The sequence below is a fragment of the Homarus americanus genome, unplaced genomic scaffold (genome assembly GCF_018991925.1).
Source record: "Homarus americanus isolate GMGI-L3 unplaced genomic scaffold, GMGI_Hamer_2.0 scaffold21505, whole genome shotgun sequence".
NCBI lineage: Eukaryota > Metazoa > Arthropoda > Malacostraca > Decapoda > Nephropidae > Homarus > Homarus americanus.
In genome coordinates, this window is record NW_024717788.1 from 4,369 (window position 1) to 19,835 (window position 15,467).

Sequence of the window (15,467 nt, forward strand, 5' to 3'; positions counted from 1 at the left end):
ATTGTAAAAATTATCAATAACTTGTAATAAACTAGTGTATTCACTCCCAGTAAATACTGCGTCTTGCACTGTCACTCTGTTGAAATACACTGTACAGTAGTTTGAGCTTTTCCCCATCTAGTTATTATATATCTTATTTGTATCACTTATGTTACTTGTATATTATTTGTAATTATTATTACACAAAGAGAGAGAAAACCTATTTAGACCTCAGTGTATAATCATGGTGGAGATTTTCAGCAACAGATACATGAACTCCTGACCACACACCACCTGCAAGGGATCCTTGACTGAGAGACGCATCACACTGTGCACCAGACGTTGCAATAGATAACACAACACTACCCTTTTTTTTGAGCAGGTTGAGTGGGACGTACAGTTGAACGAATACTACCATTAAGCTTCTAGGAATCAAGTTCAGCTTAGTTTCCTCGTTTCTTTACGCCAGCAGTGACGACGGCGAAGAACAAGGAGTTCCTCCCCACATAAAAGGAGTGGACGGGAAGCGGGTTGTTCAGTCTTGTTGTCGGCGCCACCAGGAGCAGTCGTGTCCCTTGAGCTTGTCCCTCACTGTCTTCTCAGGTGAGTTGTTTCCTCTTTCGTTTAAGTCATTAACTCATCGTCCTCGCCGGCGTGTTTCCATTCTCCCATTGTCCTCGTTGGCAGTTGTCATTGGGAAGTTTGAAGTGAAAATTACATTTTTAGATATCGTGAGACGTAAATATGCTAATGTCATTGAGATGTGTGACTTTATGGTTGAAATGTTTATTTTTTTTTGCACGTATGTTTCTACATCTTTGGGACTGTGTGTAAAGCGCTTGTTGTGTGGAAACGGCTCAGGCTAATATCTGCCTTCCGACTTGACAGAAAGTCTCTACCATAAGCGAAGAGCAATAGAATAGAAGGTAACAATACTCACTTCCTACTGCGCATGGCGTGTTTTGCCAGGTCATTAGAGGTTGACCTTCACACACACACACACAGGATTATATTATGGTGATTTTTACGACTTCCACATTCTCATGAGCACCTCCCTGGCACACCCTGGGGGCAATTCCTAGTGTGTGAGTAATGACCAATATACAGTCATCCACAAAAGTCCTGTCGCCTCTCTTTCTGAACCACGAACCCCGAGATCCAGACTCGTGAATCCGAAGCATATATGGACAGAATAATACATCGGTGTACATTGCGCTTCGGGTTCACAAGTTTGAATCTCGGGGTTCGTGGTTCAGGAGTAGAAGCGACAAGACTTTCGTGGTTAAATACACATTTTACCTAACACAACCCAACACCACAGATCCATCATACATACATAAGATGCCGAAAAAAAATGATCAGGAAACAAAAGAAAAAATAGTGTATACAAAAAATAGATTAGTGATTTATGGAGTTTATATCAGAGGTGTGTGTGTGTATGTTTTGAATTCCTGTCATAAATTGCCTTCAGTCACAATAGCGGGGTAATTTATCAGATTCAGGAAGCGTATCAAAGGCTTTCTAGAACGGAAACTGAAGGTATTCGTAGTGATAAACTGAGCACTCACTGGGAAAGCACCAAACTGGGAGTGGGGGGAGGGGGATGAGATAGATTGGGGGTAAAGAAGGCACTTACAACTACTTTGGGATGCCCTGTATGTGGTTGGTGTGTTTGATGGGGGTAGTTCAGGAGGCGTAGCAGTAGGAAACAAATAACCTGATGTGTTATGGATGACGCTAAGTATTATATGCATCAGAACTTGTTTGTGACGTCAAAAAGATCTCTCCAGGTTTTCTAAGTATTGTCAAGATATTTCCATAAGAGTCAAGTGTGTGTGAGAGAGAGAGAGGAGTACAATATGACGCAATATGTAATTACCTTCCGGTGTTGCTTACGTACAGTACAGTAATATTTTAAGTCAAGCAGTAGTAAACAGGACAACCAGGCAGGTATTTAGTGCATAAGTCACCACTTCTTGTATACGAACACACTTCATTTCCTTTCATTAATATTCCCTCCTTGACTGTTTAATATCATACAATAAATACTTTAATTCTAACTAACAAAATCAAAGAGTAAAAAAAGAAACAGATTTTTTTTCTACATAAAAAACAATAACTTTGTGGTGGAAAATATTCATAACAAGATGACATTTACCCTCAGGTTTCGTCGTCACTAGGACCTGCCACTACCCCCTCTCTCTCTCCTACCATGGTGAGGATGGCTGCTACCCTCAAGACGTGTATGGTGTACTGGTTGGTGCTGCTGTTTGCTGCTGTCTGCTCTGCGATGCCTGGTAAGAGTTTTATTATAGGTTTCATAGATCGTTGACAATTTATTTCTGATTTTCAGGACATTTACCGACTTTCCAGGAATTTTTCAGTGTTATTTTCCGATTTGTTCAAGTTTATTCTGTGTTTACATGACATTTCCTGTATTTTCTCAATTTATTCATGATCTTCCAGACGTGCAAACAAAGCTATATATTATCTGTCTATCGGATATTCAAAGCTCTATCTTATCTACCTATATCATGTTCAAAGCTTAACTTACCTATCTATCGGATATTCTAAACTCTATCTTATCTATGTATATCATGTTCAAATCTCTATCTTATAACACTATCATACCTTTAGGGCTTTATCGAAATATTCACCTGTTTTATATTTGATAACAGACATAGTTTGGTTAGCCAAGGTTAAGTCAACAGAATACGACCTGGTTGAGTCATGTTAGCCCGTGTACAAGTTTTTCCTTAAAGGGAAGCGTTAGTGGAAGCTTCTGTCATGACGTCAGTAGCCCAGGAAACCGTTGTTATATTCGTATCTACTTTATTCTACGTCCGTACAAGTCATGACGCAAGTGGTTAGGTTTGTCTGTCCTCAAGTGGTCATAGCATAATACGCTTCTCTCTCTTTCCTGCAGCTTGGGTATAGTATCATACATATCATACGTACATCCACTTATCATATATTAGACTAAAGTTCCCGGTTTTATCTTCAGTTACTACCACACTGCCTCTCGGCTAATGTATATGTTTATTGAAGTTTCATGAAACAAATATTACAGTTGCTTGAGTAAGACAGTGTGATAATTGTTTTATTTATCGAATTAGGTTATGTATCGCAGCACACACTGTCACGATGCACCGGTTGTGTGCTGTACATAGCAGCTAAGTCAATGTGGATCACGTGAAGATTAGGCACCTTAGTTCATTTCATCTGTGGATTAAACATCTTAACCTAAACTAAATCCCCAGGTATTACGGTAACTCTGTGTATATGTCAGGTATCCAGGATATAGCACAGGGAAATGAAGGGTCGAGGAAGGTTGTTTATGATGATACAGTATTAGTAACCTGGAGCTGATTGTTGTGTTTCCCCCAGATCACAGCAGAGAGGCCCCGGTCAATCTGGTGGTCCCTAGTACACCCGGGTATAACTTTACTGATGGGTTAAGGATTTTCGGAGGCCGAGACGCCAGTAAACCTAGTGTGGTGAGTGATAACTGTGAAGGGTGCAGCTTTTGTCTACTTTTGATATACTATAACATGTGTTGGATGAAAGTGAAGTGAAAAAATAATATGAACTCTATTTAAACTTTAGAGGAACTGCAACCGATTCAGTCGTTGCTTCTGTTGATAGTAGTTTTACCATTTTATGACTCTAATATTTTGTTAAGTAACGTATTTTTGTCACCCATCACAGGCGGTTCTGAGTAGCGTTCCTGTGGTCCATTCTCTGGGTGGTGTCAGTAATCGCAGGAACCCACCGCCTCCCATAGTGTTCGGCCCCAGTCTTCCACCCAGGCCAATGCCAAGACCATACTATCCCCCACGCCCCAGCCCCTGGAACTGGAGACCACACCTTAACTTTCACTGAAGAAATTTTGTGACTTTACCTCTGTGGTCAAAACTGTGATAGACAACGACCTAAATGTATTTCTCAGCAACAGATTAAACTTATTTATTTAGTTATTGTTTGATAAACCTAAGTTTTATTTCATTCTTTCTCGAATATGAATATGAAAAGATCACATCATACAACTGATACATTATTTTGTAACTCACACATCACTACGCATCTACGCTCCTAACACCACCACTACCACGGTACCATCACCAACACCATTTTCATCACCACCACTATCACCATAACCCCCACCACTACCTGCTAACTCTATATTTCTACAATTTCAATTACAGTGACATTATAAAATCACACAGTGACACTTATAACTATGCTATCATCGACATCACTGCCAGGGTTAAAACTTCCGTACTGGACGACACTAAAGCCAGTGAAATATACACCTGATGTGATTTAGATATACACAATGAATATTAAAGAACACCCTGTGTGTGTCTAAGATATTTCAAGTATTGTCTTGGGGTCTTGTGGATTATTCTCACGTCCGTCAATCTTACCAGTGAAGTATATTAATCTTACCGGTGAAGTATATTGCTTATGTGTGCTTCATATATGTTTATTTATTAATTTATACCTTAACGATATTGTCTAATCATCATCCCATTCATCCTTCTTAGAGCTTACACACACAAAATGAGCAACCAATTGTTTTGTTTTCTGTCATCAAAGGTTCAGTAGTTGCCACCCCCCCCCCCTCCATGTCCTTTAATGGTGGTATACGTCGGCCATTATCACACGACATCGGTCAATTATTTATAATTTTGAATTATATATTGACTGAAATTCATTAACTGATCTTATTATGTTTTGTTGTCCTATCCTCTCGCTTACATTTTTCCGACTGTAGTAGGTAATAAGTGGTCACTGAAACGTCTCCCTCATGGATTTTATCTTCTGTGTATTCACTAGTTATTTGTAGTAAATTATATTCCGGATTTGCTTTTATCTATTATAAACTTCCCGTGTTGCCGAAAACATATATAATAGTGCCTGGTTCTCACGACATTTAGGAAGATCAGTTCATCGTAAGTGATACAGTTATTCATTATAAATATGATCCCAAACAATAACGTTTAGTGATAAAGTTGGTTTACTGATTCTGTATAAACCACCCAAATATGAAGCAACAACAACAACACTCCCTCTGTCAACATTCATTATACACAAGCTTCACCACACACACACGGGCGTTGTTGTCAAGGGTAGCTGTCATACCTGCCCACTTTAACCCACAAGCCTGAAAAAAAAAGATGACCAAGAAAGACTACAAAAAGGTGACCGGCAGATAGAAAGTATTACTGACTCATGTGCTGTGTTGCCCGGTTGTTAACATCAATCTTAGAGGCATTGGAAATCACAGTAGGAAGAAAATATGGATCAAGGAAGTGAAGATTCTAGGACGAGTTGAAAAAAACTACTGAAGAATTAACTGGGGGCGACATAGGTAACACTGGCTTAGTATGGAGATGAAGATATGTTTGAAAGTTCTCATTCCTCTCCTCGCTCTCTCTTCTTACTCTTATTATAGAATGGATATCAATTCTCTAGAGTCGGTGCAGCGAAAAATGACGAAAATATTTCCGGGACTTAGAAACCTTCCATATCAGGATAGGTTAAAGAAACTATACTTGCATTCCCTAGAAAGACGAAGAGTGCGGGGAGATATGATAGAAGTATTTAAGTGGGTGAAAGGAATCAATAAAGGAAATATAGATAAAGTTCTTATAATATCCGAGCAGGATAGGACTTGGAGCAACGGATTTAAGTTGGATAAGTTTAGGTTTACGAGGGAGATAGGAAGAAACTGGTTCTCAAATAGGGTGGTGGATGAGTGGAACAAGCTTAACAACTTTGTAGTAAGTGCTGGAACGCTGGAAAGTTTCTAAAGGAGGCTGGATAAATTCATGGATGATATAGAGTGGTAGCAACTCTCGATAGGAGCTGCCATGCACAGGCCAACCGGCCTATTGCAGACTCCATATTTTCTTTTGTTCTTATGTACTCGTCCTCTTCTACATTTGGACATGCCACCACAACCAAGACCTCTTCAGTAGCTCCAGGTTTTGATACAGTCGTGTGGCTGGACGGGGAATACTTATCATGCTAAAAATTTACGACACATTGAACCACAACCAAACCTATTCCAACAAAAACTTTTCATAGGTATTTCACGAGTTTCCTTCCTACGACATTATTAATTTCTCTTTACTTACACTGTACGCATCACATAACAGTAGTATTAAATCATTACCGTTAGAAATCCTGAAACACATAATTATTAACGTCTTGGGAAACGTTTCTTGATCAGTATGATTAGTTTGTTAACATAAAGGTCAAACGATCAGACTCGCTTCCTCTTGACTTATTGAATGAAGGTATGCTTCTATTCCTAATACACGAAGTTAGTCACACACACACACACACACACACACACACACACACACACACACACACACACACGCACACACACGCACACACACACACACACACACACACACACACACAACACACAACACACACACACACACACACACACACACACACACACACACACACACACACACACACACACACACACAGTGCATGTAACTTTGTAGTGGATTTCTCCCCTACAAACGCTGTTTGTCGCTGAGTAGCCGACCCCGCGAATTCCACAGTGTATGCCTCGTGGTCTAGGTCAACCAGCGCCGCCTTACATGACGGAGGTCAACTACTAAGCCACGCCTACCCCCCCGCTATTTAAGACCTGACCTCGTGGTGACCAGCCTCTTTCTACCTACACCAACTAGCCAGCAACACCTCCTCCTCCTCCGCCTGCCTGGCGGTCCTCGCTCCCGCCGGCGAGCATGGCGACCCACAAGCTGTCCTCCTCTGAGCATCCTCACCAACCAGCTCTCTCTACATCACGCTTGTAACCATGCTGCCTTCCCAGCACCAAGCTGCATTGTACAACCAATACAACATGTATACTAAGAGCACATTGTGAGTTTCCTTTCTCCATCCCATCCTGAGTGAGAACCAAAAATCCCATACCCCACAACTTTCCTTAACTATGTAATTTCATTGACGCATCTTTAACTCATCCGTCCTTCACCTTTCCCTGGGTAACTATAAAGGGTGAATCGTTTCTGTATTACTCACCTCTGCTACTGTGTATCCGGTACATGAAAAGGCTGACCTCTCGTAACAAGTTTCATATTCTTACAATTACACTGATGACTCATATTAGCTCATTCGTCATTTTCTTCATTATCCAAACTTGACAGCTTCGTGGTAGTGGTCTTTTCAGTTTCCGTTCCAAGACGATTTAGTTTATTTTCGGGGCAACTCTTGCGTCTAATGTGATAACAAAGAAAAGGAGACTTGTGGGGTAACTGTCTCTCTGCCAAGACTTAAGTAACTCTTTAACTGTCATAACCGAGTGGCATTTACCTGTCGTTACGGAGGTGGCTGTTAGCTGTTATTACTGAAATAACCGTAACCTGTCATTACTGAAGTAACAATTGTCATTACGAAAGTAACTGTTACCTGTCATTACTGAAGTAACTCACCTGTCATTACGGAAGTAACTGTTACCTGTCATTACTGAAGTAACTGTTACCTGTCATTGAGGAAGTAAGTGTTACCTGTCATTACTGAAGTAACTGTTACCTGTCATTACGGAAGTAAGTGTTACCTGTCATTGATGAAGTAACTGTCGGCTAAGTCAGTTAAGATCGAGTGTGTTATGAACGAAGAGGGAAAATTCACTATTTGTGATAGATGCAGCTGCTCCTGGAGCTATGTGGTAACACTTTCGTTAAAATCTCATAATGGAACTAATGTGTCACATGGATACCAAACTCAGGTGGTAATGAGATGATTAACTAGAGTATCTCTGTTGGGGGAGCGAGGTGGGTGACGTACCACACAGAGGGTAATGAAGGTAGTATAGCGAGGGTGAGCCACTAACATTACACATCCACGCGAAATGAAGCCTCAGCGTAGGGACGGCCGGAGGTTACAGTAGTTGTGACAAAACAATACTAAGCATCCATTACGTCCATTGGTTAGAGGGTGAAAAAGACATTAACATCCTCTTGCCTCATAACAAACTAGAGAAGGTGAGGCCAGAGGATTCCATTGTGGTATAAATATAAATGAACGTCGGCCGCCACTGGGTCGACTGTCCTCACTCACCACTGACTGTGTGGGTGTGATACACTGTTCATTTTCCATCTTATTCGTTTTAGCACTGAATCGTTTCTTGTGAATTCATTTCATGTCAGCTACCAAACGTTGCACTGTGTTTCTAAGTAAAGAAATAATTAAAGGTAACGAGTTCTCCTAGAGTGTTGAGTTCTCCTAGAGCAGGGGTTCTCAACCAGGAGGGAATTTCCCCCCTCAGGTTTTCAGGGGGGGGGTAACTGATACTAATATGGAAAAAATTTAGGATTTTCAGTATTATATGCATATTATTTGGAATGCACTTTTTGAGGCAGACAATCTTGGAAAGGAGGGGGGAATGGCATTCTGACATATGGTGAAAGGGGTGCCTGGGGCAAACAAGGTTGAGAACCACTGTCCTAGAGTATTGAGTTCTCCTATAGTGTTGAGTTTTCCTAGTGTGTTGAAGCCTTTTATTAATACTTTGCATTCATTGATTATTCTTAAAGACAGAATAAAGGTCATAGTATATTTCTATGTAACTAACCTAACCTAACCTAACCTACTTTAGGAACAATTTGGCAATCTTATGATGATAAACGACGTCGAAAATAAAACAGAAAAAAATTTACCAGTTGGTTTTTAAAAGTTCTGTAGACAATTATCCATATTTAATGGTTAAACACACACACACACCGCAAAGAGAGAGAGAACCCATTTAGCGCTCAGTGTATAACCATGGTGGAGATTTTCAGCAACAGATACATGAACTCCTGACCACACACCACCTGCAAGAGTTCCTTGACTGAGAGACGCATCACACTGTGCACCAGACGTTGCAATAGATAACAAAACACTACTTTTATTTTTTAGCATATCAGTATAAACGAAGATAAAAAAAAATGCACGGGAAAAATTATCCTCTGGAATTCCCCAGTGAACTTCCAGAGAATTTCCATAAGAATTGACCAATAGAGAAGGAATCATCCATCTCATTGTAGCAAAATCTGAAGTGTGCTGGTCAATTGCATTAAAGAGAATTTTCGATTTATTTCCTACCGCAGGTTGAGTGGGACGTATAGTTGAACGAATACTAGCATTAAGCTTCTAGGAATCAAGGTCAGCTTAGTTTTCCTCGTTTCTTTATGCCAGCAGTGACGACGGCGAGGAACAAGGAGTTCCTCCCCACATAAAAGGAGTGGACGGGGAGCGGATTGTTCAGTCTTGTCGGCGCCACCAGGAGCAGTCGTGTCCCTTGAGCTCGTCCCTCACTGTCTTCTCAGGTGAGTTGTTTCCTCTTTCGTTTAAGTCATTAACTCATCGTCCTCGCCGGCGTGTTTCCATTCTCCCATTGTCCTCGTTGGCAGTTGTCATTGGGAAGTTTGAAGTGAAAATTAACATTTCTAAATATCGTGAGACGTAAATATGCTAATGTCATTTAGATGTGTGACTTTATGGTTGAATTTTTTTTTTTTTGCTCGTATGTTTCTACATCTTTAGGGCTGTGTGTAAAGCGCTTGTTGTGTGGAAACGTCTCAGGCTAATATCTGCCTTCCGACTGGACAGAAAGTCTCTAGCATAAGCAAAGAGCAATAGAATAGAAGGTAACAATACTCACTTCCTACTACGCATGGCGTGTTTTGCCAGGTTCTTAGAGGTTGAGCTTCACACACACACACCGGTTTATATTTTGGTGATTTTTACGACTTACATATTCTGATGAGCACCTCCCTGGCACACCCTAGGGACAATTCCTAGTGTATGAGTAATGGCCGATATACAGTCATCCACAAAAGTCCTGTCGCCTCTCTTCCTGAACCACGAACCCCGAGATCCAGACTCGCGAATCCGAAGCATATATGGACAGAATAATACATTGGTGTACATTGCGCTTCGGGTTCACAAGTTTGAATCTCGGGGTTCGTGGTTCAGGAGTAGAAGCGACAAGACTTTCGTGGTTAAATACACATCTTACCTAACATAACCCAACACCACAGATCCATCATACAAACATAAGATGCCGAAAAAAATGATCAGGAAACAAAAGAAAAAATAGTGTATACAAAAAATAGATTAGTGATTTATGGAGTTTATATCAGAGGTGTGTGTGTGTGTGTGTTTTGAATTCCTGTCATAAATTGCCTTCAGTCACAATAGCGGGGTAATTTATCAGATTCAGGAAGAGTATCAAAGGCTTTCTAGAACGGAAACTGAAGGTCTTCGTAGTGACAGACTGAGCACTCACAGGGAAAGCACCAAACTGGGAGTGGGGGGAGGGGGATGAGACAGATTGGGGGTAAAGAAGGCACTTACAACTACTTTGGGATGCCCTGTATGTGGTTGGTGTGTTTGGTGGGGGTAGTTCAGGAGGCGTAGCAGTAGGAAACAAATAACCTGATGTGTTATGGATGACGCTAAGTATTATATGCATCAGAACTTGTTGGTGACGTCAAAAAGATCTCTCCAGGTTTTCTAAGTATTGTCAAGATACGACCTGACGGTTTACCGTTATTATACTTATTACTATTATTATTATTATTATTATTAGTAGTAGTAGTAGTAGTAGTAGTAGCATTCCAGCATCGCTGGAACTACATGATGCGTACCATCCCTGAGATCGGACCCCTCCTCCACCCTCTGGAAGAAGCTATTAGTGTCAAGTTCATTCCCAAACTAGTGAAACACCCTGACTTAACCCCAGCAGAAAGAACACCTCTTGCACTTCCACCAAGACTGGGAGGGATGGGACTAACTAATCCAGAGGAGATTGCCGACACTGAACATCAAAATTCACTTAAGCTCACGGCAGCCCTCACGGACCACATAATAGCCCAGAATGCAAAAGGGGAAGTGGATGCCAGCGAAGTAAATAAGATTCGTAGGTCCATTACGACAGATCGGCAGCACTGCCAAAATGACATGTTGCAGTAACTATTGCTGCAGGTTCCAGAAAATTTGACAAAAAAAGTAGCTATAGCACAGGAGGTGGGCGCCTCGAACTGGTTAACTACGTTACCGATAAGGGCAAATGGTTTCAGCCTTAACAAACAAGAATTTGCAGATGCCATTGCTCTAAGGTACGGTTGGCCAGTAGATGGTTTGCCCTCCCAATGCGTGTGTGGCTCTTCCTATGATGGCGATCACGCCATGGTCTGGAAGAAGGGGGGCTTCATATGCATGAGGCATGACGAGGTAAGGGATCTCACAGCAAATATGTTGAAGGAAATCTGCCGGGACGTCATGGTAGAACCGACCCTCCTTCCATTGGATGGCGAGATCTTCCAACACAGGACTTCAAACACATAATAATAATAATAATAATAATTAACGGTTTATTGAAAAAGTTCTGCAGCCCGAAGGCTGAAAATATACATTGGACATAAATGACTTATTACATACATTGGTGGTTTAACAAAAGCCTTCATTAGAGAAAGGTAAAGGAACATACAGTGAACACACAGATTAATGTAGGTGTTGAACAGCAAAAACGTAGTGTAGTAACTCCCTCCCAGATGGTGTTAGGAGGGACCTCACGTGGTGTAGTAGTTCCCTCACAGATGGTGTTATGAGGGGCCTCACGTGGTGTAGTAATTCCCTCACAGATGGTGTTATGAGGGCCTCACGTGGTGTAGCTCACAGATGGTGTTATGAGGCCTCACGTGGTGTAGTAATTCCCTCACAGATGGTGTTATGAGGGGCCTCACGTGGTGTAATTCCTCACAGATGGTGTTATGATGGCTGAGGGCCTCACGTGGTGTAGTAACCTCACAGATGGTGTTATGAGGGGCCTCACGTGGTGTAGTAATTCCCTTACAGATGGTGTTATGAGGGACATGTGGTGTAGTAACTCCTTCACATATGGTGTTATGAGGGCCTCACGTGGTGTAGTAATTCCCTCACAGATGGTGTTATATGAGTGAGGTGTGGTTCCAGGCCTTCCTATCGTAGACGGACTAACACATCGCTGGTAGTTGGGTCTCACAGGCCGTTATCACTGGGTACCTGGGACCTCACTGTGTGAAAGGTCAACTTGGGTACCACTGTTACTGTTGAGTTGTTCTCACTGACTTAAGCATCTAACGAAGCCCGTGTGGACGTCAGTGCTCGAGGATTCTGGACGCGGGGACAGCGAGCTTTCTTCGACATCAGGATTTTTGATCCCATGGCCGCATGTCACCGTAGCCTAGCTCTCGATGCTGCACATAGGAGGAACGAGAACGACAAGAGAAGGGCATATGGGGAGAGAATTCAAAACGTTGATCAAGGCAGCTTCACTCTTCTAGTGTTCACAACCTCTGGTGGGATGGGCCCAAGTGCAAGATGTTTCTACGCCAGACTCGCGGAGTTGATCTCGGAACAGAAGCAGCAGCCCAGAAGTTATGTTACAGCCTGGATGAGATGTCGACTGTCTTTCTCTCTCCTTCGGTCGGCTTTGCTTTGCCTCAGGGGAACGAGAGTTTCTGCCCCTACTCCGACAACTGCTGCAGATATTGACTATGAGGCTACAGTCACTGAATGCCGCATAGATCCGCGGCTCAACTAATTTAACACAGATAGGATAGCTTCTTATGTATTAGGATATTTAATATTAAGGTAAATAAATGGCGGCGAAGGTGTGGCTATTGGGGGAGGCTGGAGGCCACGTTTAAAAAAAAAAAAAAAAAAATAGTAGTAGTAGTAGTAGCAGTAGAAGTATACCAGGCCAAAGAGACATCCGACTACAAGCAATAATAGCAACAACAACAACAAAACAACAACGCGTGTCAAGCCGTCCGCTTAAGAAAGAGATGTAAACAGGAAATAAGAACAGTGAAAGCTTAACATGCCTAGAGTGCAATATAACAATTTATATATTTTCCTGTCAAGATAAGGACGCAGATGTTTACACACAAGAGAATTTGATCAATAACATTTCCCAAGTCCCTGGAGATATTATAATGATATTTTTATTTATAATATTTCCATAAGAGTCAAGTGTGTGTGAGACAGACAAAGGAGTACAATATGACGCAATATGTAATTACCTTCCGGTGTTGCTTACGTACAGTACGGTAATATTTTAAGTCAAGCAGTAGTAAACAGGACAACCAGGCAGGTATTTAGTGCATAAGTCACCACTTCTTGTATACGAACACACTTCATTTCCTTTCATTAATATTCCCTCCTTGACTGTTTAATATCATACAATAAATACTTTAAATTCTAACTAACAAAATCAAAGAGTAAAAAAAGAAACAGATTTTTTTCTACATAAAAAACAATAACTTTGTGGTGGAAAATTTTCATAACAAGAGGACATTTACCCTCAGGTTTCGTCGTCACTAGGACCTGCCACTACCCCCTCTCTCTCTCCTACCATGGTGAGGATGGCTGCTACCATCAAGACGTGTATGGTGTACTGGTTGGTGCTGCTGTTTGCTGCTGTCTGCTCTGCGATGCCTGGTAAGAATTTTATTATAGGGTTCATAGATCGTTGACAATTTATTTCCGATTTTCAGGACATTTCCCGACTTTCCAGGAATTTTTCAGTGTTTTTTTTCCGATTTGTTCAAGTTTATTCTGTGTTTACATGACATTTCCTGTATTTTCTCAATTTATTCATGATCTTCCAGACGTGCAAACAAAGCTATATATTATCTGTCTATCGGATATTCAAAGCTCTATCTTATTTACCTATATCATGTTCAAAGCTTAACTTACCTATCTATCGGATATTCTAAGCTCTATCTTATCTATGTATATCATGTTCAAATCTCTATCTTATAACACTATCATACGTTTAGGGCTTTATCGAAATATTCACCTGTTTTATATTTGATAACAGACATAGTTTGGTTAGCCAAGGTTAAGTCAACAGAATACGACCTGGTTGAGTCATGTTAGCCCGTGTACAAGTTTTTCCTTAAAGAGAAGCGTTAGTGGAAGCTTCTGTCATGACGTCAGTAGCCCAGGAAACTGTTGTTATATTTGTATCTACTTTATTCTACGCCCGTACAGGTCATGACGCAAGTGGTTAGGTTTGTCTGTCCACAAGTGGTCATAGCATAATACGCTTCTCTCTCTTTCCTGCAGCTTGGGTATAGTATCATACATATCATACGTACATCCACTTATCATATATTAGACTAAAGTTCCCGGTTTTATCTTCAGTTACTACCACACTGCCTCTCGGCTAATGTATATGTTTATTGAAGTTTCATGAAACAAATATTACAGTTGCTTGAGTAAGACAGTGTGATAATTGTTTTATTTATCTAATAAGGTTATGTATCGCAGCACACACTGTCACGATGCACCGGTTGTGTGCTGTACATAGCAGCTAAGTCAATGTGGATCACGTGAAGATTAGGCACCTTAGTTCATTTCATCTGTGGATTAAACATCTTAACCTAAACTAAATCCCCAGGTATTACGGTAACTCTGTGTATATGTCAGGTATCCAGGATATAGCACAGGGAAATGAAGGGTCGAGGAAGGTTGTTTATGATGATACAGTATTAGTAACCTGGAGCTGATTGTTGTGTTTCCCCCAGATCGCAGCAGAGAGGCCCCGGTCAATGTGGTGGTCCCTAATACACCCGGGAAAAACTTTACTGATGGGATAAGGATTTTGGGAGGGAAAGACGCCAGTAAACCTAGTGTGGTGAGTGATAACTGTGAAGGGTGCAGCTTTTGTCTACTTTTGATATACTATAACATGTGTTGGATGAAAGTGAAGTGAAAAAATAATATGAACTCTATTTAAACTTTAGAGGAACTGCAACCGATTCAGTCGTTGCTTCTGTTGATAGTAGTTTTACCATTTTATGACTCTAATATTTTGTTAAGTAACGTATTTTTGTCACCCATCACAGGCGGTTCTGATTAGCGTTCCTGTAGTCCATCCTCTGGGCGGTGTCAGTAATCGCAACAACCCACCGCCTCCCATAGTGTTTGGCCCCAGTCTTCCACCCAAGTCAACGCCAAAACCAAGCATTCTCCCGCTCCCCAGCCCCTGGAACTAGAGACCACACCTTAACTTTCACTGAAGAAATTCTGTGACTTTACCTCTGTGGTCAAAACTGTGATAGACAACGACCTAAATGTATTTCTCAGCAACAGATTAAACTTATTTATTTAGTTATTCTTTGATAAACCTAAGTCTTATTTCACTCTTTCTCGAATAGGAATATGAAAATAAAAAGATCACATCATACAACTGATACATTATTTTGTAACTCACACATCACTACGCATCTACGCTCCTAACACCACCACTACCACGGTACCATCACCAACACCATTTTCATCACCACCACTATCACCATAACCCCCACCACTACCTGCTAACTCTATATTTCTACAATTTCAATTACAGTGACATTATAAAATCACACGGACTGTTTGATGTCATTGACTGTCACGTTAAAAAA

General features: G+C 41.1%; 2 protein-coding genes across 2 annotated transcripts; both read left to right on the plus strand.

Moving 5' to 3' along the window:
- The first annotated feature begins 499 nt into the window (after nt 1-499).
- On the plus strand, nt 500-3,952 carry LOC121859033. The gene is made up of 4 exons (XM_042355695.1): nt 500-582; nt 2,144-2,276; nt 3,367-3,476; nt 3,688-3,952. Exons 2-4 carry the CDS (start codon nt 2,192-2,194, stop codon nt 3,859-3,861), a joined length of 369 nt encoding a protein of 122 aa, XP_042211629.1. The 5' UTR covers nt 500-582; nt 2,144-2,191; the 3' UTR covers nt 3,862-3,952.
- Nucleotides 3,953-9,210: 5,258 nt separating this feature from the next.
- Nucleotides 9,211-15,174, plus strand: LOC121859034. The gene is made up of 4 exons (XM_042355696.1): nt 9,211-9,338; nt 13,365-13,497; nt 14,589-14,698; nt 14,910-15,174. Exons 2-4 carry the CDS (start codon nt 13,413-13,415, stop codon nt 15,057-15,059), a joined length of 345 nt encoding a protein of 114 aa, XP_042211630.1. The 5' UTR covers nt 9,211-9,338; nt 13,365-13,412; the 3' UTR covers nt 15,060-15,174.
- The last annotated feature ends 293 nt before the right edge of the window (nt 15,175-15,467 follow it).

Excerpts from the sequence above, each read along its gene's own strand:
- LOC121859033 (XM_042355695.1), top strand. The coding sequence starts at position 2,192 with ATGGTGAGGATGGCTGCTACCCTCAAGACGTGTATGGTGTACTGGTTG. Across the intron at positions 2,277-3,366 it reads TGTCTGCTCTGCGATGCCTG|ATCACAGCAGAGAGGCCCCG; the intron begins GTAAGAGTTTTA and ends TGTTTCCCCCAG. Across the intron at positions 3,477-3,687 it reads ACGCCAGTAAACCTAGTGTG|GCGGTTCTGAGTAGCGTTCC; the intron begins GTGAGTGATAAC and ends CACCCATCACAG.
- LOC121859034 (XM_042355696.1), top strand. The coding sequence starts at position 13,413 with ATGGTGAGGATGGCTGCTACCATCAAGACGTGTATGGTGTACTGGTTG. Across the intron at positions 13,498-14,588 it reads TGTCTGCTCTGCGATGCCTG|ATCGCAGCAGAGAGGCCCCG; the intron begins GTAAGAATTTTA and ends TGTTTCCCCCAG. Across the intron at positions 14,699-14,909 it reads ACGCCAGTAAACCTAGTGTG|GCGGTTCTGATTAGCGTTCC; the intron begins GTGAGTGATAAC and ends CACCCATCACAG.